At 36.4% G+C, this 24,567-nt stretch overlaps 1 protein-coding gene across 3 annotated transcripts in view; it reads left to right on the forward strand.

The window, feature by feature from the left end:
• Positions 1-24,567, forward strand: part of tst (superkiller complex helicase subunit twister) — a 522,759-nt gene that overhangs the window by 35,696 nt on the left and 462,496 nt on the right. For 2 of the 3 annotated variants that reach the window (XM_090389516.1, XM_090389517.1), the window contains 2 exons: positions 4,095-4,201; positions 24,208-24,325. In XM_090389516.1, the coding sequence (XP_090245642.1) occupies positions 4,095-4,201; positions 24,208-24,325 (225 nt within the window). Of the gene's footprint in view, positions 1-4,094; positions 4,202-24,207; positions 24,326-24,567 lie in introns of those variants that run through there. The other variant, XM_090389518.1, reaches the window with a different exon arrangement.

Here is a 24,567-nt window from a genome sequence, read left to right on the forward strand (position 1 = left end):
TTCACCTTACCCTTGATGGTAGTTACATCTTTAAGTAAATTCCAAATAATTGCACTGTGATCATTGCCACTTAGTGGTTCTTTTATCTGCAGATTCTTAATGCATGAATAATCACTGCTGATAATCAGATAACCATCTGATAAAGAGTATTACTCCCTCTTGTTTCCTCTTTAACATGCTTCTGTAGAAAACAGTCATCTAGGAAATCCACAAAAGTCTTGCAAGTGTGTGGGCTTCTAACCTACAAATTCCAGTCAACATCTGGAAAGTTGAAATCCCCCATTATGAGATGTTTTGATTTTCTGGCCCACTCTATTTCTCTGTATAGCTGTTTACTATACTCAACACAGTCATTAGGCCTATAATATATTCCTAATTGACATTTTGTTTTTCCAATGCTTATATCACACCAAACTGACACAACATTCCAGTCATCACCCCTGTCAACTGGATGCACTGCTTTAGATTTAATATGGACTTGCCGCTCATTTGCCAAACCAAACCAAACCACACCAAGACTTTAGATTTAATATGCTTCTTAACTAAGAGCATAACCTCTCCATCTCTCCTGTCCTGTCTGTCCATTCTGTACACATTGTACTCCCCATATTTAAATTCATCATTACTTGTGATGTGCCGACTGGGCTAGCCGGGTGGGTAAAGTGCCTGCCTGGCAACCCAAAGGTCGCGGGTTCAATTCCCGCCTCGGGCTTGGATCAAAGTACTCCAAAAACCTTGGGAGGTGCATTATGGCCACAGAAGCCTATGTGCCAACAACTACCAAAAAAAAAAAAAAAAAAACTTGTGATGTATGTGTGATAGCATGTTTCTGATGACTTAATCAGTAGTTCAAATTCATGAAATTTATTTACAGTGCTCCTACCTTTAGTGTACATACAAGTATACATGCACATGCTCTTACTCTTAGTTATCCTAACGCAGCCTATTTATTTATTTCTTCCATGATGATCCACGGCAGGTCCTGAAGTCCCAGACTGCTTGCTGTCCAGGCTGCTACATGTACCAATAATAGTAGTGCAAGAATCAGTTTCACTTCTGTTTGTGGCTCTAGTTAAGCTATTAATCTGTGGCCCACCTATCAATGCCTCGATAGCATCAGAAAATATTCTTGTATCCCTTCTATTCAAGTGTATCCCATCCCTGTTAACCTGTGCAGACCACGGTGAGAAAAATCCCACCTCATGAGCCTTGCCGAATCTCTCCACTGCCAAATTTATTGACAAGGCTCTCGACATATACTCCCTCTTATCCTGTTTGGGCAGAATCGCAGACATTTTCAAATTCAATTCTAACTCGTGACTTTTTCCCAACATTGCCGTGTAGTTAAGTAAGTCCTCAGATCTCCTGCTCTTAATATCATTAAGCATAATCTGCTTAGAGTGCTGTGAATCCTTTAGTATCAGGATTTAAGTTCTAGTTCAAGATTGAAGTTTATGCTATTATTATTATAATAATATAAACTTCAAGTTGGATAATATAACCACGTCAGTCAGTCAGATCCTTCCTTCTTGAAATATGCCACTTCTGTTTTGTGTTTTTACTGCTGACTGAAGCTGGCCCTTCTCCGTGTATATATTGGAAACTCTAGCGCACACTGAGCTGAACACCCTGATTTCTTGCCAATATTATATAGATGGCGTGAAGTCTGAAGTATTTGTGGGACCTGCTTGTGTTTTCCCAAGCAGAATTATATGCAGTCAAATTTCATATGACTGCAGAATTTCATGCAGTAAAATGGGCCTTGAATCATATAAAAAATCCCACCACTGCCAAAGGCACACTATATTCAAACTTTCAAATAGTGTTACAGGTACTGCTGTACCCAACACGAAACTCATCCAGTTTTGTGTCGGGTGCAGGAAATGCTAAACTCTTTTTCAGAATTAAACTTTGATATTTGCTTTTGCTGGATCCCTAGCCATATTGGTATCACAGGTAATGATTTGGCTGATGTTGCAGCCAAATCAGCAAGTCAGACTCACATTAACTTGTTAGTCCCCTATACAGAATAAAAGCATCTAATTCACAAGAAACCGTATATACAATGGCAAGAATCTTGGCATGTGTACATCACCAACAAGCTAAATGAAGTGAGTCTGTAATGAGTTCTTGCAACACCGTAGGAACAGCAAAAAGGCATAATTTTAATTTTCCCAGTTAAAATTAATTTTAATTAACAAACCTGAGGATGTTAGCCACATCCTCAGGTTTGTGGTGCAGGTAGATAATACAGCACATATTTTTGTTACCCAAGTGTTGTCCTGATCACCAATAATGCAACCAGAGTACAAAGAATATGGACATTTAGTAATACTGTAGATTTTCTTTCTCTGAGATTTTGTTAAACCATATCTATATGTGGCCCTGAGTGCCAAGCGATAGTGTCCAAGCAATTTTTTACGAGCAATGTATAGTGTGATTTTTCCCAGTGATTACGTTTTGTTTTATTTCTAGTTCCTTTTGTACCCCAGTTCTTTGTAAGTGGTTCTGTACTTAACAGACTTTGAGTAAGACCCGGAAAGGAAAATCACCTTTCTCTTCTTAGTATATTTATAAATCTATTCATTAACAACTAACTTCTCCAGCCACTTGGTCACTAGGTGGCACCGCTCCTGCCTCCACGTGGCAGGGCCGGTAACCTGTGGGAAAAGCTATTCACCATGGCAGAAAGGAGCAATGATGGATATAAATGACTATCCACCTCTTGAGCCTTCAAGCTCAAGGCCAGAGACATCACCTGATAATGATCTGAACCAACCCGAAAGGCTTCGAAGGGAAGCACAGTGCCATGACTTGCCAAATTTTTTGGTAATACACTCCCTGTCCACCCAGCCTGTGGGAAAGTTATCACCATTCCTAATTCAAAGATATTTGGAATCCATTGCCGGATTACCAAAAATGGTGAAACGACTGCAATCATGAGACCTCCTGATCGAAACAGTTTCCTCAAGACATTTTGGTGGGCTGCCAGTATCTGTTACTCCCCATAACACCTTAAATTTATCTAAAGGTGTTATCACAGGGTGTGACCTACTTACAGTCTCCGAGGAAGGAATTAGTTCAAGAACTTAGCAGTCAAAAAGTGATCAGTGCCAAATGAATAATGACAAAAAAAAGATGGAAATCTCATTCCTACTTGATCCATCATCTTAACATTTAGCACTCCAGAATTGCCATCCACAGTAAAAGCTGGCTATTTAAATTGCCCTTACATCCCAAGCCCTGTTCATTGCTTTAAATGCCAGAAATATGGTCACTCTCAGCTGGCATGCAGAGGGGATGCCATCTGTCCAATTTGTGTATCATAGACAAACGGATTGTTTAGCCTCAACTCCCATTTGCCCTAACGGCTATGGAAGCCACCCTGCTTTTTCCAAATCATGTGGAAAACCGGAAAAAAAGTCACATATCCTGAGGAATGCAGACAGATTATGTTGACCTGCCCAGTAGTTCCATAGTCAGAAACAAAATAAAATGCTTCAAAAAAACTTAGCATGGTGGCAAAAATAACACAACACAATAGTTAAGTTTGCTATCATTTCTTCTTCTTCTGTACTTAATGGATTTTAGGCTTATGAAGCCTGTACCATTAAATCTCTTCAAAGGACTGTTCGATCCATCTTTTTTGGGATGCCCTCTGCTATCATTACAAGAACAAAAATGTGGATTTCTAGCTCTTTACTGTAAGTTGCTCATATTTTAGTGGAACTGCAAGTGGCCACCATGGCTTCACTGTAAACACATGTAAGTTACACTTATACGTGTAACTTAACTTATGAATGCAAATGAAATTATCAATGGGTTAGAGTCTCTTCAATTTTTCTATTTGTATAGTTGCTAGTTTTCATTGTATTCACATTGTGCTTGGCTTACACTATTTTTAATTTAATTTACATTCCATTTGAGTTAATTATGTTCTGGTAGTGTGGTCACTACTAGAACAAAATTGTTTTTTAGACAGTCTTTCTGTATTTTTACTTCATTCTCTTTGTTTTATTTTTCAATATCTTTTCAGTTATTTTTAAGTTTAATTTATATATATACATAGGTACACATGCTTATATTAATTTCAGCTGCCTTTTGGACCTCCACCATTCTTACCAGATTTGACTAGTCAACTAGAAGAATATCTCAATCATCCTGAGAAGCTTCCTATTTTTGATCTAGAAAAAGTGCAAAAGTAGGCGTTAACTTTTAGTTATAATTTGAGTTTTAATTAATTCATTGGTAGAAAGCATAGTTTTACTGCTATTATATGACATGAATGTGCATATAAATTACCTGCTTAAAATATATTCATGCTGTAATAGTTTGTATTTTTAATGTTGATATTGTGTTGATTTTTTTAAAAAAGACTAAGTTGTCTAGAAATTTGTACAGGTAAGAGAAATTAAATATAATTTCTTAAATTATAATTTAAGCAATTATAATTTATATACAGGTTGTTTCTTTAATGTCTAGGTCACACTTTCAGAATTGATTCAGAACTTGAAAGCAAAATACTTAGTAGATGTAAGCACCTTGATATACAATGGATTTATTCATAATATTTAGTACCTAATTATTTGAGAGTTGAATGCGGGTAAGTCATTGCCACACATGGAAAATGTTTTATATTCAGATATATCACTTGAATAATCAAAGGAATGGTTAATCTGATTATTTATTGGATGAAATAAATATTGTAAAAGTAACCTTACAGCTATTTTTACTTCAATACTTTGAGTGATTATGTTATTGCAAAGGAATTATTAAAATTAAATTTCTTTGGACTAAAGAAAAAAGTATAAATATAAAACGGTGCTAGCAGTCTGTAGCAGACATTGGTTTTTTTTTTTTTTTTTTTTTTTTATCATCATGAGTATAGTAGATAACTACCAAATCAAAGAAAAATTTTTGTATATTCTATAAGTATCATAGAACTTGTGTTGGCTATTGCATCAACATTGTATTTGAAGAAATGACAATAAGTAGACAAAGTGCTAAAAATGAAAAAAAAAGTTTATATAAACATGTGTGTCCAGTACTGAATGTTTATAGTGCAATGGCTGTTTGAATTTTAAATGATGGCTGTGGAGTTTCCATTGGTAAAAATTAATAAAATAATAAGTATAAGCAGATACTAGGTACATGTTTGCTTTTTCTTTTTACCACTGAAAATGCTAGCCATTTTTTAAAATGGCTAGCATTTTCAGTGGATTAAGATGGACTGTCTTCTTATTTTCCACCATAGTTGTCTCCATCTGTTTCCTCTCTCTTCACTGTCACCCCACTTCATGTTTTCCTCTTCTAGCATGTTTTTTTTTTTCTAGGGAGTCCTCCCTGGCAAGCTCAGGCACAGTTCAGGGTTTGCCTCTGCCTGAGAACTTTCCATCTGTTCTACACCTGGTTGCCTCCCCGAGGCCAAGATGTGCAATCTGGGCCCCGTTAGGGCTCCTGGCTAAATGTCGGAGGAACAACAGACAAACAACCCAACATTACACTATGCAAACTAACACTGAAACTTACAGCATCTCTAGCATTTACAGAGTTTGTAGCATCACAATGAATATTACTTGGTTTGTAGGGGTAACCCCTGGTGCTTCTTGACAATATACACAATGTCCTTTCTGTATACTTTGTACTCTCCATATTCAAATTCTGTATACCTTATATCTGAGTGACACCACATCTCTGATATCCCAATAATGTCTGCATTTAACGTCTTGACCAGCACTTCAAATTCATCAGATTATTTACTATGCCCCTAGCATTGGTGTACATGCAAATATACATGCACTTCTTCTTACTCTTACCCTAACACAGCCCATGTACTTGCTTGTTTCATGATGACTGCCAGCAGTCCTTGAAATCCCCAGCATCTTGCTTTCAAGGTTGCTGCTCGTTCCAATAGCAGTGCAAGGATCACTTTCACATCTGCCTACGGCTATTGTTAACCTATTAGTCTGTGTATCCCCCAAGGTAGGAGTTTTTTGATCTATCTAACCTTCTTCAATAGCATCAGCAAATATTCTTGCACCCTTTCTGAATATTTCTACTCCACTTGTGAAGTGTAAGATTGCACACTGTGGATTCTTACACTTCAGAAGTGAAGTAGAAATATGCTTTCCAAAGCGAATGTCTTGCAACTGCGTCTCCACCAGTTCTCCACATTCATTCCAGTATATACAGATGGGTCAAAGAATGAAACCCAAGTAAGAATAGCAGCAGTTTATCCTGATAAAACTTTATTAGAGTAACTACCAACTGAATGCAGCATATATGCTGCTGAATTAACAGCAATAAATTTAGCTGGGTAACATATAAAATTAACAAATATTGTAAGAAGTATAATATATATATTGACTTTCTAAATTCATTACCTGCACTGAGGAACCCTTTTGAGGCCCTGTCCGTGGCAAATCTTAGACTCCATATCTACACTTATCTTTTTTATTTTTTTGTCGGATACTACATATGCTTGCTTTCTTGAATCATATGCTTTTACTACTACTACTATTGCTTTCTGAAGAAAGGAAAAAAATTTTTTTTTGTTCTGGATACTGGGAATGGGACATATTGTAATTTTAGGCAATGAAGTAGTGGACAAGTAGTGCTGCCAAGTTAGCCTCAATACCATGTACAGTAGGCCCTCGTTATAACGCAGCTCACTTTACGCTGATTCGCTATAATGCTATTCTTATATTATAACCCATATCTGACTGTAATGCTGTCACAAATCACTATAATGCCCTTTTACAGATTGCATTTTTGGATATTTAACGAAATCATTTCATTTGATGGAGCCGATAGCTCAAAAATGAATAGCAAAATGGAGTCGATAGCTTGAAAAGTAGAGGTAACAAGATTGTACACTAGCTGATCCGGAAGCCTCCTAGAGAGTTAGCAATAGGTTCGGTCCGGTGTACTAACTAGCGGCCGGCCTGTGAACACCTTTTTAGAGCTGTACCCTCGAAATGTAAGGAATATTGGATCTCGCCACGATGTTCATCAAGGTGAATGGTATGTATCCATTTGCCAACCACCTTATCAATGGATGCTAAGCAGAATTCCCCCATCTACATTACATGAATCTCTCACCATTTTAACACTCTTAGGTAGTAACATTCAAGTGAAAAAAGTTTTTTCATTGCTGAAAAGAATTGATCTATTTAACCATTTATAAATAGTATCCAGATGATAACACTTGCTCTTACTTTACATATGACAGCAGTGTCTTACACTGTAAGCATGGTGTGCTATAGCCATCATTACTGATGAGCCCCATAAACCCACAAGCAAACAAAAATATTGTTTGTGAACATTGTGTCCACATGATTTTCTTTTTTAAAAATGGCCTCAAAGTGATCAAGTGAGTCAGCAGATGCAAATAACATGAAGGTGAAAATCCATTGGAAAAGCTTCTCATTAAAAATGACTGGATTCAGGAAAGCATCAGACTGACTTGTCCAAAAATTTTTGATTTAGTGGGGTCCACCATCAGTACCATAATAAAGAATAAGTAAAAAATCTTGGAATGTGGCAAACTAGAAAACGTGCAATGAAATTAAATCAGTCTAGACCTTCAATTGAAATGGAAAGATTGCTACATTTGTTTATATAAGGCAATATGCAATATAGAATTTCCTTAAATTTTATGATAATTTAAGAGAAGGAATTTAGTGTATATGAAGATTCGTGGGAAAAATTTGCCAAAAGCATGTAATGCTGACTCTCTCAATGCTAGTAACTGCTGCTCATCTTCAAGGCTCGTACTACATTTAGTGGTCTTGAGTGAGCTGGACATTAACAGTATTGTAAGTAGTTATCATAATAAATATAAATATATCAGTTCCAAAACTTGTTTTATTGCATTTATGTATGTAAAGTTTATATTTATAGGTTTAAATGTTTCTGCTACATTTAATATTGTTATACAGAGAAAAATGCTGCTTTAAAATTGGCCAGAAACACTAGTCAATCCAACAAGTTAAAATTATTGATATTATTTCCTATGGACAAATTTCCCTCACTTAATATGGATTCTTTTTAGTGTCTGTTTTTTTTTTTTTTTTGGGTTTTGTGAATTTATTCAAAGAAATGTATCTTACACCATGAACAGACCCTGAAGGATTTTCACTTAATCCTATGAAAGTTAGTTACCTTTTCTGTGATGCATTGGTGCCATACTTTCACAAAGATTTTATTAGAAGCTAGATTCTTGAACTGTAAATTTCAATGAGGAAACAGCTAATTGGTCCTTGTACTATATATTGTGGTATGAGGAAGCAGCTAATATTGCTGGTGAAAAATAACTTCTAAGCTATAATAATATACTGGCCTAATATGAAAGAAGTTGTAGTTTTGGACCACTTGAAAGATTTTTACATGAGTTGTGAAACAAATTTTGATAGCTGTCAGTGATGGTAACTTGCCCAATCTAAATTTATTTTTTTTAATTCAGACTGGGATCAATGGTGTATGAAGTGTGAATGAAAAAAGTATTTTGGCTCTTGAATAAAGAAGTTAAAAATATTTGAGATGAGACTTGTTGACATTAGATGATATTTGCATATGATTCACAGTGCTTTTGCAAAAATTAGGCTGTGATGCATTATACTTTTATTGCTTTAGCATACAATTACATGAATGATTTGCCTTCATGTTTAGAGGATTTTCAGAGGCTGACTGTAACCAGCAGTTCAGTGCTACTTGGAGCAGTGGGAAGCAGGGAAAGAACACTTTCTTAATTAAATTCCATTCAAGAAAGAAAAGTTAAAGAACACTTCGAACCACAAGGAAATTGTGTGCTTTCCGAAGGAACAGTCAATAAAAGTTTTTTTTTTTTTTTTTTTAAATTTGTTGCAACCAGTGCTGTGATGTTCATCAAATTTACTGCAGTGCTGCTTCAGATAGAAGAGTCACTGATTAATGTTTTGCTTGTTGTTTGTTTGTTATTATTTGGTTTTTTTAGGAGCATTAGCAACTGAGGCCATATTGCTCCTGGGATATGCGGTGGTCATTCCCTGACCTTTCCGCATCCTCCGTATTTGGTGGTGATGGGCTCGAACCCTGGTTTAATCAAGAAGCGTGTGCTACGCACTGCTTCTCCTTCCCGCCTGGCTACGGAGGTGCCTTGCTTGTTGTTAAATTGCCGGTTAAAATGCATCATACTGGTTGTTGGGCAGAGTCTGACAAGTTTACTCACCGAGAAAAAAAAAATTTCACTGTTGATTTTGGCCCACACTGGGTGGGGGAGTGTTGTAGCATTGCCAATCACACCATAATGTATAATTTTGAGGCCAGTTCCCATAGGTTTGCTTTCTAAGGTTGGTAAGTGTGAATTCCTTGTGGCAAAGGTAAAGAATGCCCACATGAGAACTACGGGAAATCTCGGCAAAGTTTACCCGTGAAACTAGTTTGCTGTTACGGAATTTGTATTGTTGCTTTCTCAGTAAACAGATGGTGGGGTTATTGGTCTGAAGTATAAGTTGAATCCCTTGTAACCTTTTGGTTTCACTCTTTTCTGCATCAGTAGTTTGAGCTGATTTCAGGCACTGAGCTTGTGTGTGTGTGCTCCTTAATTCTCAAACATTCACTCACAGCAATAAGTAATGCGTGTGGAGTTTTACTTTGTGAGTAGTGTTTTTAAATTGCATTTATAACTCTTGATTTTTAAGGAGTCCTTATGTGCTGTAATGTAATAACCAGATCGTATGTATAGCTTAGCTTAATTTTCAGCACTCACCTCATAGTAATCTGCTTAGCTGGTGGAGAGTTTTACCACATACATAGTGGTTATAGGATTCTAATAACTTACAGGGATTATGGGTTTAAAAACTAAGTTATGGGCCATAAAAATTTCCTTAAGAAAGGAAAGTGCACCTTCCATTCTATGGTTGCCTAATTAAATTAAATTAAATGAAGAAAAATAGAAGCTAATAGCCGCGCACAAGCGACTTTCGAAATCGTCCTCAGTTAGCTATAGTGGGGGGGGGGGTGGGAAGAGAGCGCGCTTGTGTTATATACGGGTTGGGTTTCCCGAAATGCATTTCAGTGCACGTGGAAACTTAATACGTGCTAAATTCCAAATGGGGGAGAAATTGGCGGGAATCTTTTTGTTTAACCCGTTGAGTGATGTATGGCGCTTAAACCATTCGATGACGAGGGCTTCGTTTTCAAGGATTTTGTAGCTGGAATTTAATTTGACTACTGTGATGGCTGAATGGATGAGTGGGTTATGATTATAAGATTGGACGTGTTGTGTTAGTTCTGTACTTGTTGAATTAGATTTGAAGCTATTAAAAGTGGTAGTATGCACGCGTGTTGGAAATTTTTGATGTTACGAATTTTGCTGTTGTACTGCCTATGTAACATGCTTGGCAATCTGATTGGCATTTGATCAAATATATAATGTTATGATCTTGTGTCTCGTACTCGTGTGTTGTCTTGTATGAATTGAATTTGGAACTTAATTTGTCATAAGATGTGAATATTAATTTAAAAGAGCTATTAATTAAGAACATGTTGCAAGCTCTGTATGTTGTTGAATCTGACAGGATTCAACAACATGTCTAACATTAACAAACTTAAAAATAAACTTGATGGGATCCTAAGAAGACTCAGAGCCAACAAACAAATTAATTTACATACCCTCCAGCAAATAGGCATACGCAGCAACATTTTCCCACACATTTTTGGAATAGTCAAACTCCATAAACAAGATTATCCTCTAAGACCCATCGTTTCATATAAACAGTCCGCCTATGCTAACCTATCCATATTCCTCGTCAAAATTATTTCACCTTTAATGAGATTTTCTCGGTTCAGGGTCTACAATACTAAACAAGCACATGAATGTATAACTTCCATGACTATATCTGAAAACGATATTCTCGCGTCCTTCGACGTCGTCTCCCTATACACAAACGTGCACATCGAATCCATGCTACTGGCCCTTAAAGAACTATTAATTAAAGACGACACATTGACAAAACGTACCGACTTAAACATTAATGACATTTTAGAACTCACATCACTGTTACTTGATGCCAAACAATTTAAATTCCAAAATAACATCTACAAACAAATTTTCAGCCTTCCCATGGGCCTCGGTATCTCTGCCCCTTTATCCGAGATCTACCTCGCTTCTATCAAAGAAAAAATACTCCATCCCTTTCCCCCAGGAATTAAACTATACATGAGATATGCAGATGATGTCCTCTTAATAGGCAACAGAACCACCATCGATACTTTACTGAACACGTTTAATACAACACATGAAAGACTCAAATTTACCCTCGAAGTAGAAACCGATAATAAAATTAATTTTCTAAACCTCACTATATACAAAATAAGTACATCTTTAGGCACCAAAATATACAGAAAAAACACACATACAGGTAAATTCTTACTTTACCACTCACACCACCCTCTATACATCAAAAAAGCTCTGTACAACCAGATATACAACGCTGTAAAATCTAGCCACACACAAACAGACCTATCTGTAGAATTACAATACCTCACCAAAAAATTCATTGACAGAAAATACGCATTACAACTAATAAAAGAAACCATCACCAAAGTTCACAATAACACTAATAACCCAAGCAAAATCATTAACCAAGTGAATAAGAATAAGATACATAAACCCCTTATCGTGCTCCCGTATCATCAACAATACGTTAGAAGACTTCAACAGATTTTGAAGAATACAGATATCAAATTAATATTCACATCTTATGACAAATTAAGTTCCAAATTCAATTCATACAAGACAACACACGAGTACGAGACACAAGATCATAACATTATATATTTGATCAAATGCCAATCAGATTGCCAAGCATGTTACATAGGCAGTACAACAGCAAAATTCGTAACATCAAAAATTTCCAACACGCGTGCATATTACCACTTTTAATAGCTTCAAATCTAATTCAACAAGTACAGAACTAACACAACACGTCCAATCTTATAATCATAACCCACTCATCCATTCAGCCATCACAGTAGTCAAATTAAATTCCAGCTACAAAATCCTTGAAAACGAAGCCCTCGTCATCACAACCACAGAGAGGAGTGTTACTTAATCCTAGTGAGAACAATTTAAAGTTAAGACTTCCATGACCGGTATATAAAAATGTAACGTATAAACCAGGATTGAACCAGTCCATTTTCTTGTCGTAATCAACAACCTCGGGAAAAAAACTTAAAGGTCTTCCTACCCAAGGTAGACCAGGTATTTTGCCATGCTCTACAACATTAATTTCTCATTCTTTTAATGTCTACCTTTTCTTGCAAGTCAGTATTATATGTTATACCATTTACAATCGCAGGAACATTTTTTATTCTACAATATAAAAGATAATGTAACATTACTTCATATTGGATTGGCAAGCGCCATACATCACTCAACGGGTTAAACAAAAAGATTCCTGCCAATTTCTCCCCCATTTGGAATTTAGCACGTATTAAGTTTCCACGTGCACTGAAATGCATTTCGGGAAACCCAACCCGTATATAACACAAGTGCGCTCTCTTCCCCCCCCCCACTATAGCTAACTGAGGACGATTTCGAAAGTCGCTCGTGCGCGGCTATTAGCTTCTATTTTTCTTCATTTAATTTAATTTAATTAGGCAACCATAGAATGGAAGGTGCACTTTCCTTCCTTAAGGAAATTTTTATAGCCCATAACTTAGTTTTTAAACCCATAATCCCTGTAAGTTATTAGAATCCTATAACCACTATGTATGTGGTAAAACTCTCCGCCAGCTAAGCTATACATACGATTTAGTTATTGCATTTATAATAAATTGTTTAAATTGTAACACTTAGAATGAACAGGCAACATAGTTTGGATAAATTTTTGAACATTTCTATTAAACATTTCTATTCAACAAAAAAACATGGAACAAACAAGAGAGAGCTATGATATTGTTGATATTGAACTATGACTTGGAAATTCGTCTAAAACTGTGCAACAGTCAATACAGCCTGAAAGATTTTCTCACTCTGAGCAGAAGTTTTTTTTTTTTTAAATCTATGTTATTAAAGTAAATCAAACAACAGTGGTTCCAGTATCTTGGGGCCCTCACTTTTTTATTTTTAGCCCAATTCTTAGAATAACCATTAATCACAACCCCTTTCCTCCTGCTCCACAATAATTTATTAAGGATTTTCTCTGCGATTCCAATACATTCCAGCGGTGAAGGTAAAGAAAGCCAACACGAGAACCAAGGAAAACTATGGGAAACTTACTGGACAAACTGGTTTGCCACTACCGCAGTTTCTCCTTGCATTCTTGCTAAACAGATGGTGCTTGTTATCAGTAGTGGCAGTAGAAGTCGAGAACGATATACTGATTGACACTTAGGCTTGACAGATGATAACATCATTTGATTGATTGGCGTTATGATACATGTATATATATATAAAGGAAAATAAAGGAACCTTTTCCTATTATTTCCTAACCTAACATTTAAGGTCAGGTTACGAAATATAATGAAAAATAAAGAAAACCTTTTCCTTTTTCCTAACCTGTCCTTTAAAGTTTGGTTAGGAAACATAACCTTAAAAATCTACAAAGAAATCAGTAATATGGTTTTTTAAATAGCGAAAACACTAGTTAATCATCTACTTAACTGCTTTTAATAATGAGAAAAAACTAATCATTACATTGTTTGTCATGCCTAAGTGTCTCATACATCATTCTCAACTTCTACTGCCACTACTGATAACACGCACAGTCTGTTTACTGAGAATGCTGGGAGTAACTGCAGTAGCAACAAACCAGTTTGTCCTGTAAGTTTTTCCTGAAGTTTACAGTGGTTCTTGTGTTGGCTTTCTTTGCTTTAGCCATTCCAGATTGTATGTAGCCTCTTGTGCAAGATGAGTGTAATGTTTTGTTAAATAGAAGTACAGAATGTTTAAATTATTTCCTGCATCCAGGAAATTAATTAAACATTAATCCAGAAAAATAATTTCCAGCCTGTGATGTCAAAATAGCTATTGTATTCTTTATCATTTCCTCAATGATTTTCTCTACCAGTGAAGATAGACTGAGTGGGCTGAAGTTTCCCACTTAACTCTTAGACCCATCTTTATGTATTAATGATATGTTGGTAGTTCTTCAGTTCAAAGGAATCTCTCTCAGTGATATCCTCATAATTAATCTTAATGGTTCAATGCATTCTCTTGCTGCCTCTCTCAAAATTACTGTGTGATCAGCTCTGGGAGATTTACTTGCCTTTAGGCTGAAAGTTTTTCTAATAAAAAATCATCTTTAATTTCAGTGTTGCTAATTTCTGACCAGTCTTACTAGCATAACCTCTCTTTACTATGAAGGGTCTTATGTCTGTAGAGATTGATGAGAAGTACATGTACAATTCATTAGCAACATCAACTGGGTTATTAAGACATTTCTGCACCCATTACATGAGGATCACAAGCACTTCAATCTAATTAGTTATTTTTTTATTTGTATTCACATACGTCAAACTCCTTGTTTCTGTTCTTTTCTTTCTAAGCCAGCGATTTCTCAGCTGCCTTTGCCAGCATAAACTTTTCTAAATACTACTACAAGTCAGCTTGTACTTGTTTATAGTCTTTGGTACTTCTCGTTGCTCCGTAACTTTCTTGTGCCATCTTTTTCTGCTGTATTAAACTGGTTAGCTTGTTATTCATCCATCTTGCCATTCAACTCGTGCTATATTTTCTTGATGGTATAGGTGCATTCATGGTTTCTGTGAATATTTAAAGATATTCCACAATTCTGATGTATTCATCATCCATGTGCTATTTCCCTGATATATATGGAGCCTATAGCATCTTAAATTATTACATCCTGAAGAAAGTGAATATATTACATCCCTTTCCTGAAATAAATACCCATTTCTTTGCATTCATCTGCAAATACAACTGCTATCTCTCCTCATCATCCAACTTAGAACTCTGTGATTGCACCTTGCTAATGGTTTAAATTATACAGATTCTAATTTAGCATGCATAACTTCTGAATCTGTGAAAGCTTTTGTTGAATTCAGGCTTCTTTTGGATAACCCCCCCCCCCAACTGATTAACTTATATTGAGGACTTGAGAAAAAGGGTTGATTCCCTCAAAGTAATGAAAGAGAGTTACCCATCAAGCACTCAGTTGCCCAGCACATTGCTGGAAACTACATTTGTCCATTACACAATACAATGAAATTCTATTAAGGCAGAATATACTGGTCCTCAGAAAGCAGCTATTGTCAGGGAAACAGAAAATCTATTTTATAGAAAGGGTAGGTGGAATAGGACCAGGGTATGTCTGTCAGGGGGAAAATCTGATGATGCAGAGCAGCTACCATCTTTAAAATGCACAAAAAGGTGATATTGTTGTACCTGTTGGTACTAATGATATTTAAAGTAGGAGATCTGAGGACTTAACAAGCACAGGACTATACAAATTATTGAAGGGGATGGATAGGTGATGTGGGAGTTTTTTATTTTTTGCTGATGCTATATAAATAAATAAATAAATTTTCTGTTTATACTCTGAGATGACCACACATTCAGAGGAGCTTACAACATAGAAAGAATACAAGAAACAGCACTGTATTTAGCAGTCACGGGATTGAGTCCCTGTCACTCAAATTGTGTACTTATATGTACCCACGTGCCTGACCATGTGGCTACAGATTGCCTAAGTTGCTTGCTTGCATCATATACTGCTACAAATAATAATAATAATAAGGTCATTAGATATAATTTTAAAGAGTGTGTGCAATTCCCAGACAAAATAGAGGGTAGTACATGATGAAAGCCTTGTCAGTCAGTTCGGCTCTGAAGAGAACATGCAAGGCTCACAGGGTAAACTTTTTCTTAACGTGGTCTTTGCTTGTTACCAGCAGAGGCTGCTTTTATAGGGCTGGGATTCACCTGAATGGAATGGCTGCAAGATTATTTGCTGATGTTACCAGAGAGTAAAGTGTATTGGAAAAACTGCTAGCATGGTGGGGGAATACACAGAACAATAGAATATTAACAGCAGGCACAGGCAGAGGTGAAAGCAGTTCTTGCGCTGCCTCTATTGGGATATGCTGCAGCCTGGAAGGCAAGGTGTCGGAGATGATGTTACTGGCTGCTGGGAGGAATATCCTCATGATACAATCATTTGTGTTGTGTTAGAATTATAAAAAGCAGAATTAGGTGCATGTATACTTGCATTTGCACAAAAGCAGAGTATAGTAAATAAATTAGATGAATTTGAAGTACTGCTTAGGTCATCAAATATGAACTTGTAGGGTGTTATCAAAGACATGGTGCCACTCAAAGGATGTAGAATTTGGATATGAAAAGTATAAAATGTACAGACAGGATACAGGGTAGTGGGTGTTAGACCTTGGTTAAGAAGCACTTTGAATCAAGGGCTGTGCACTTAGTTTGATGTGGGTGGCCATTGCAGTGTTGAGTAAATTTGGGGGTGACATAAGCACTGGGAAGACAAAAATGAGATCAATGTATTATAGGTAAAATGAGCTTGATGAGTATAATGTACAATGCAGATGAATGGGCCAGAAAATCAAAATATCTTATATTGTATTTTAACTTTCCAAATGTTAATTGGAACTTGCAGGTTGATCATGCATACAGTAGCAAAGGTTTCCTGCTGCTGTGTGAGGATTCATTGGATTGCTGCTTTCTACAGCAGCATGTTAGAGAGGCAACAAGAGAAGGCAATAGATCCTATCTTGATCTGATTACCAGCAGTGACTCTTCATGCATAAAGAATCTGCAGTTAAAAGACCTACTGGGTGGCAATGTTCACAGTGTATTGATGTGGGATTTTCTTAATGACAGTAACTTCTGTCAATGTAAAAGGGAGAAATTTTGCTTTTATAATAGTGACTACAGTGGTCTCAGTTTTTTTAAATTCTATGCAATACTATTAGGGAAGTAATCGTAGACATTACTAGACTTTTTATACTAAGAGATCCTGTTCAAGGCCTAGACTTAAATGGATATCAGATGATTGATGAAACTTGAGGCAGAGAAGAAAAATGCATGGGATTCATATAAATTATCAGGTGATAACAGAAAGTTAGCAAGCTAAGGCAGATTATGAGAAGTGTCTGGCAAAGAAAAGCAGAAAAGACTTCTTTACTTATGTAAATAGAAGGCTATGAATCACAATGGTCCACTAGATATGAATGGCTTAACTGTTGATCCTGCTCAGGTTGCTGATACACTGAATAGGCATTTTGAATCTTCATTTGCACATGAGGAAATTTTCATGAATGGGAATGCCAGTAACTGAGAGGAAAGTGAGAGAGAATTATTGAAGCTAAATGTAAAAAAAAGACACTTGGGGTGGATAGGATATATTTATTTATATTACGGTAGGCAGATCTTTAGCTATAATTATAAGAGCATTGTTGGGTTTAGCTGAAGTCCTTGTGCACTGGAGATTGAGGATGTATCCTCAGTTCAAAAAGGGAGGGGGTGAATCAAAGGCATGTTTACTTGACTCCTATTCCAGGGAAAAATAATAAAGTTTGCTGGTTAAAGAAATAATGCAAGGCCATCTAGACAGGAATGCAGTAATGATGTTGTAACAGCATGTATTTGTGAAGGGGGAAATCATGTCTGACCAGTCTGATTGAATACTATAATGCAGTAGCAAAGGAACTGGATGCAAAAAATAATTTTGACATATATACTTAGACTTCAGAAAATCTTTTGATATGTTGCACTTAAAAGTTGTACAAATTCAGCAGTGTGGCTATAGGTGCAAGTTACTTCTATGTATAAAGGGATGTTTGTTGGGAGAAGACAGAGTGGTTATCAGTGGGCAATACTTTATTTGGACTAATGTTATTAGTGGAGTCTGCCAGGGGCCCATATTGTTTTCTGTATTTATTAATGATATTGATGAAGGCATATCATGCTTAATATCTGTTTGCAAATGACAAAGGTTAGCAGGGTGATTAATGATGATAATTAGGGTTGCTACTGTAACAAGATCTAAAAAAAAAAAAAAAAAAATTGGTATATGGGTTGAGAAGTGTTGAAGTTTAACGTTGACAAATGAAAGGTACTGCATGTGGGTAGCTAATTCCAGAATGATATTCCAACTGCATACTCTTACCAAGAAAAGATTCAGCTCTTCGAATTACAGCATCTGGAGACTAAGCACCTATGAGGAGAACTAAGTTGTTTGATGCTTTGAACATATTGAGTAAGTTCAGTTGCTGATGGAAACCTTCCTATTCTCAGATTACATGAGGCAGGGAGGGGGGGGGGTCATAAATTTAAATTGAGGGAAGATGGTAGCAGGGTAGATGGGCAGGAATTTGCCTTCAGCTAGTGGGTGGTTGATTGTTGGAATAAATTTCAGTCTGTTGTTGTAGAAGTGAGTAGTTTTAAATAAATTCAAGGAAGAACTGACGTAGCCGAGTGGTCATGGACAAGAGTGCATAGCACGCATTCCCCGAGTGGACCGGGGTTCAAGCCCGTGACTACTAAATACAATAAATATTTGTATTAACAATTTATTGTAAACTCTACTGACTTGGTTGTCGTGCTGGAGTATAAACAGAAAATTTATTTAACTGTTGGAATCAGTTCTTAGAGGGAATGGACAGGTGATGTGGTTTTATTCTTTTCTGGCTGATGCTGTATAAGCTTGCTTCCTTGCATCATTTACCACCACTAATACTAAGCATACACAATGTTATCTTTTTGTTGTATTTCATAGCTGATATTGCCGCTGCTACTAGATAATTTTCTTTGAAAGTTAGTTGTCTAATCATATACACATTTAAGTTTATCAAAAACCACTTCCATTATGAGTATGTACTTTGCATATTGTAGGATGAATGTAAATTTTTCAGTTTGATACAGTTTTGATAATATTCTTTTGTCAAAGAAAGATCAGTATCTTAAAAAAATTGTTAGGAGAGCATGCATGTTTTTTTATTTTTTAAAATTTTTCTTTTTCTTTGTAAGCAATGTCAGATGAATGAAGCTATTTCTATTTGACAGGGAGTGCTAATGTATTATATTCCTTGTTATTGGATCAAATATATACATTGAAGAAGGAACTATGATAATATACTTTTCAAAAACAAATCTGTTACACAGAGCAGGCTTTTTTTTTTTTCTATTGCATGCTATATACGATAAACTGTTTTCATTCTTCTCTGCCTTGCATAAACTGTGCCATGTTGATGTTCATAGAATTTGTGTTTATCCTGGGTCCCACAAAAGAATAGTCAAGTGCTGACTGCTCTGGTTGAAGGTGATATAGTTTTATTGGGAGATTCCGTTGTCAGGGAAACAGGTATCACAATTTGTAATAAAGATAGGTGGTCCAGAACCAGAGTGTGTTTTCCAGGAGCAACAATTGATGATGTTATCAACAGATTGTCGGATTTTAAGGGAGGTAAATAGAGAATTATTATTGATTAGCATTAGTAGAGGCATATGATGCAAGAAAGCAAGCTTATACAGCATCAGCCAAAAAAAAAAAAAAAACCCACAAACCTTCCCATTTCACCCATCCAATCACTCCAAAAGTTTGTCCACTTCTTCCTTGAATTTATTTAATCTCTCAACTTCCACAACAACAGATGGAAGTTGGTTAAAGCAATCAATTACCCACTGGCTAAAAGCAAATTTCCACACATCTATTTAACAATTGTCTTCCCATTTCACCCATCCAATCACTCCAAACGTTTGTCCACTTCTTCCTTGAATTTATTTAATCTTTCAACTTCCACAACAACAGATGGAAGTTGGTTAAAGCAATCAATTACCCACTGGCTAAAAGCAAATTTCCACACATTTATTTAACAACTGTCTTTCCTCAATTTCAGTTTATGCCCCCTCAGGTTTGTAATCTGAGTAAGGGGAAGAATCCAGTCAGGATTGAGCCTTCTCAATCCATTCAAAGCCTTGTACACCTCAATCAGATGACCTCACAGGTGCCTAGTCTCCCAACTAGCATCTGGAGACTAGCCTTTAAGTATTTCTTCATAAGAGCACCCCTTTGTTCCCCTCACAAGTCTTCTTGCCCTTCTCTGTACTCATTCTAGCATCTCTACATCCTTCCTAAAATGAGGCTTCCAGACCTGTATGCAGTACTCAAGATGTGGCCTGACCATTGCCTTATACAAGAACATAATCACCTCCTTATCTCTGCTAGCAAAATTCTTGTATGTCATTGACAAGACCCCATAACTTACTCTGGCAGACTGTCTGCACTGCTCAGAAAACTTCATATCTGACTACACAATTACCCCCAGGTCTCTTTCATTCTCCATTACCCTGAGTGTAACACCACCCAGTTGGTACATTTCTCTGGGATTACTGCTACCCATCTTCAGTACTTTGCATTTGTCAAATTTAAACTTCAATTGTCACTTCTTAACCCATCTGCCCAACTTTTCCAGATTCTGCTGCAGCAATATATTGTCATTAGTGTTATTAACAACCATGCCAACCTTTGCATCATTTGAAAACTTTGACATTAGGCTTGATATACTTTCATCAATATCGTTTATAAATATACAAAACAACAATGGGCCCAATACTGAACTCTTGGGGATAGCACTAATAACATTAGTCCAAGAAGAGCAGTGTCCATTGATTACCACTCTCTCTTCTCCCACTCAACCATCCCTTTATCCATTGTAGCAATTTGCCCTTAATGCCATACTGCTCTAATTCTACCCCATAGGCTCATGGGGTAGAATTTTTTTAAGCGTGGTCTGTGCTTGTTAACAGGAGAGATTGTTTCTACAGGGATGGGATACACTTAAATAGAAAGGGTTGAAAAATATTTGTTGATGCCATCGAGGCAGTAGGTGGGACAGAAAACTGCTAGCTTGGGAGGATTCACAGACTAATAGATTAACGGAAGCCACAGGCAGAGGTGAAAGTGATTCTTGCACTGCTTCAATTGGAAAGTGAGGTACTGGGGATTTCAAGGGCTGCTGGGAGTCATCGTAGAACAAGTAAATACATGGGTTGTGTTAGAGTAACTAGGAATAGGTGCATGTAGACCAAAGCTAGGAGTATAGCAAATAAATTTGATGAATTTGAGCTGCTGGTGAAGACATCAAAGGCTGATGTTGTTGGGATATCAGAGACATGGTGTCACACAGAGATAAGGAATGCAGAATTTGAATTCAGGGAGTACAATGAGAACAGCAAGGATAAAAGGGGAGGAGGGGTGATGCTGATAGTTAAGAAACACAATCTAAGGAAGTGCATCCAGTTGACATGGGTAGACAGTGCAGTATTGAGTCAGTTTGGTGTGACATAAGGACTGGGAAAATCAAGTTGAGAATAGGAGTGTGTTATAGGCATAATGACTGTGATGAGTACAGTGAACAACTGTACAGGGAAATAGAGTGGGCCAGTAAATCAGATTGTCTTATTATGGGAGATTTTAACTTCCAACTAGAACTTTTGGGTTGGTCATTCACTCACTAGCAAGACTTTTGTGTATTTATTGGATGATTGTTTTCTACAGCAGCATGTTTGAGAGGCAACAAGAGAGTGTAATACCCTTGATTTGGTTATCAGCAGTGATTCTTTATGCTTGAAGAATCTGCACATAAAGGAAGCACTAAGTGGCACTGATCACAGCGTACTGATGTGGGATTTACTTAAAGATGATGCCTTCAGGGGTAAAGGGAAGGGTTTTTGCTTTCGTAAAGGTAACTACAGCAGTGCTCTCAGAGATGTTTAAAATTTTATGCTGTGGCACCAACTGATGCTGTTACCAACAGCAAATTCTAAATGGGAAGCATTCAAGGAATTAATCTTGGAAGCTACTAGGCTTTTGATACCAGCTAAGAAATACTGTTCAAGGTTTAGGCCTAAATGGGTGTCAGATAACCTAATGAGATTCATGGCAGAGAAGAAAGATGCATGGGATGCATATAAATTATCAGGAGATACAGATGCATATGGTAGATATAAGATGATCTGTAATCAAGTCACAAAGGATGTTAGGCAAACAATAGCAGATTATGAGAAATCTTTGGCCAACAATGGAAAGAAAAACAGTAAAGACTTATTTACTTATGTAAACTCTTGAACGAAAGGGATGAGTCAGATTGGTCCACTTGACATTGACTGTTCAATTGTTGATGGCACATTAACCTGCGTATCTGCTGAGGCAGATGACAAACTGAATAAGTATTTTGCATGTACCTTTAAACTTGAGAGGATGGGATCTATCCATTGATATTCAAGGAAGAAGCAAAAGAAGTAAGCAAATCATTAGCTGTAATTATGATAGCTTCCTTGGACTCACAGGAGGTCCCCTATAGACTGGACATCTGCAAATCTGCAAATGTCTCCAATTCACAAAGGGGGATCAAAGGGTGAAACTAGTAATTATAGACTTGTTAGTCTAAATTCTGTTTCAGGGAAAATAATGGAGTCAGTAGCTGAGGAAGCAATGCAGGATCATCTTGACAAGACTGCAGTTGTAGTTCAGACAGCATGGGTTTCTTAAGGGGAAATCTTGTCTGATAAATTTAACAGGATACTATGATGTGGTCACAAAGGAATTGGATACAAGAAATAATTTTGATATCATATACTTGGATTTTAGGAAAGGTTTTTGTACTGTGGCACACAGAAGACCACTGTACAATTTGGAGCATTGTGGCATTAAGGGCAAGTTGCTACAATGGATAAAAGGCTGGTTGAGTGGGAGAAGACAGAGTGGTTATCAATGGTCACTGCTCTTCGTGGATGAATGTTATTAGTGGAGGCCTCCAGGCTTCAGTGTTGCAGGCCCAATGTTGTTTTTGTTATTTATTAATGATGTTGATGACGGTATATATCAGGGTTAATGTCTAAGTCTAAGTTTGCAGATGATATGAAGGTTGGCAGGGTTGTTAATGACAGTAATGATAGTACACTACTGCAACAGGATCTCAAAGTTGAGTAGATGGGCTGAGAGGTGGCAACTGAAGTTTAATGTTGACAAATGTAAAGTACTGCATAGGGGTAGCAGTAACCCCAGAATAATGTATCAACTGGGTGGTACTACACTCAACATAGTGGAGAATGAAAAGGACCTGGGGGTAATTGTGCAGTCAGATGTGAAGTTTTCTGAGCAGTGGAAACAGGCTGCAAGAATAGCTCATGGTGCGTTATCAATGATATACAGGAATTTTGCTAGCAGAAATAAAGAGATGATTGTCTCCTTGTATAAGGCAATGGTCATGCCTCACATTGAGTACTGCATATAACCCTGGTGGCCTCATTTTAGAAAGATGTAGAGCTGCTGGAACAAGTACAGAGAAGGGTAATGAGTTTGGTGAGTGCAACAAAGAGTTGGTGTTACCAAGAAAGGCTTAAGTTCTGAAAATTGCAGCTTCTGGAGACTAGGCATTGTGAGGTGATCTAATTGAGGTGGATACGCCCTTGAGTGGTTTGAGCAAGCTCAATGCTAATGGGATTCTTCCTCTTGCTGAGATTACTCATCTAAGGGGACAGAAATTCAAATTGAGAAAAGGCAATTAAAGAACAGAAGTGCGGAAATTTGCCTTTAGTCAGCGGGTAGATGATAATTGTAACAAACTTCCATCTGTTGTAGTGGAGGACAACTTAAATAAGTTCAAAGCAAAACTAGAAAATTGCATTTGGATCAAATAGATGTGTGAAATGGGAGGTTTTTTTTTTTTTTTTTTTTTCTGGCTAATGCTATATAAGCTTGATTTCTTGCATCATATGCCTCTACTAATGCTAAGCAATTAAATCATTAGCAATTAAACCAGAGTTACATGGATGGGTAATATATGCATAAATTTTATTATTTATTTAAATTTCATAAAGTATGCCAAAATTAATGGCTGTTTTATTTGCCATAATTCAATTCTAACACAGTCAGTGATGCAGGTCAAAAGAAAAAAATATTTAACGAATACTAAAATTAATATTGTTGCCATCCTTATAGATAAAAATTGTATAATTTAAAATGCCACATAGCACTCACTTGAAAGGCATGTCCACTCATGGGTTAATAATAATAATGATAACCCATTAACAATTAAAACACCTCTTTCATTACTAAAATTCATTTATGTATTCTTTGTGAGTTTGTTGTTTTATGAATGTTGCTTTTTGGTTCGAATTTTTATTATTGTTTGTATTATACAATTAGGAACATTACTATATATTATATACATCTGTAGATTCTGTCCTCGAATTCCATGTGCATCATCTCTCTTCTCAACAGAGTTGAGTCCTTTGCAAACATCACTTAGAGTTGAAAGAGATATTAAGACAGGAAAATTGCTAGGATTTAATGAGGTAAAGACGTTAAATATTATTTTTATAGGTGCTGTATAGTAATTGAAAGTTCTTACTGGGAGCAATTTTCCATACATATAATGAGAGGATGTGCTAAAAAAATTTTTTTTATGCACTGTTCACATATTTTTTATTTAAAGTATAAATTGTGCTTTTTTTATATATATATTATACACTAAGTATAGCATAGTAAAAACATACTGAATTGCAGTATTGTAGTGTTTTACATAATTAAACACTGT

The sequence above is a fragment of the Mastigoproctus giganteus genome, chromosome 2 (genome assembly GCF_048544385.1).
Source record: "Mastigoproctus giganteus isolate SK-2022 chromosome 2, ASM4854438v1, whole genome shotgun sequence".
NCBI classification, from domain to species: domain Eukaryota; kingdom Metazoa; phylum Arthropoda; class Arachnida; order Uropygi; family Thelyphonidae; genus Mastigoproctus; species Mastigoproctus giganteus.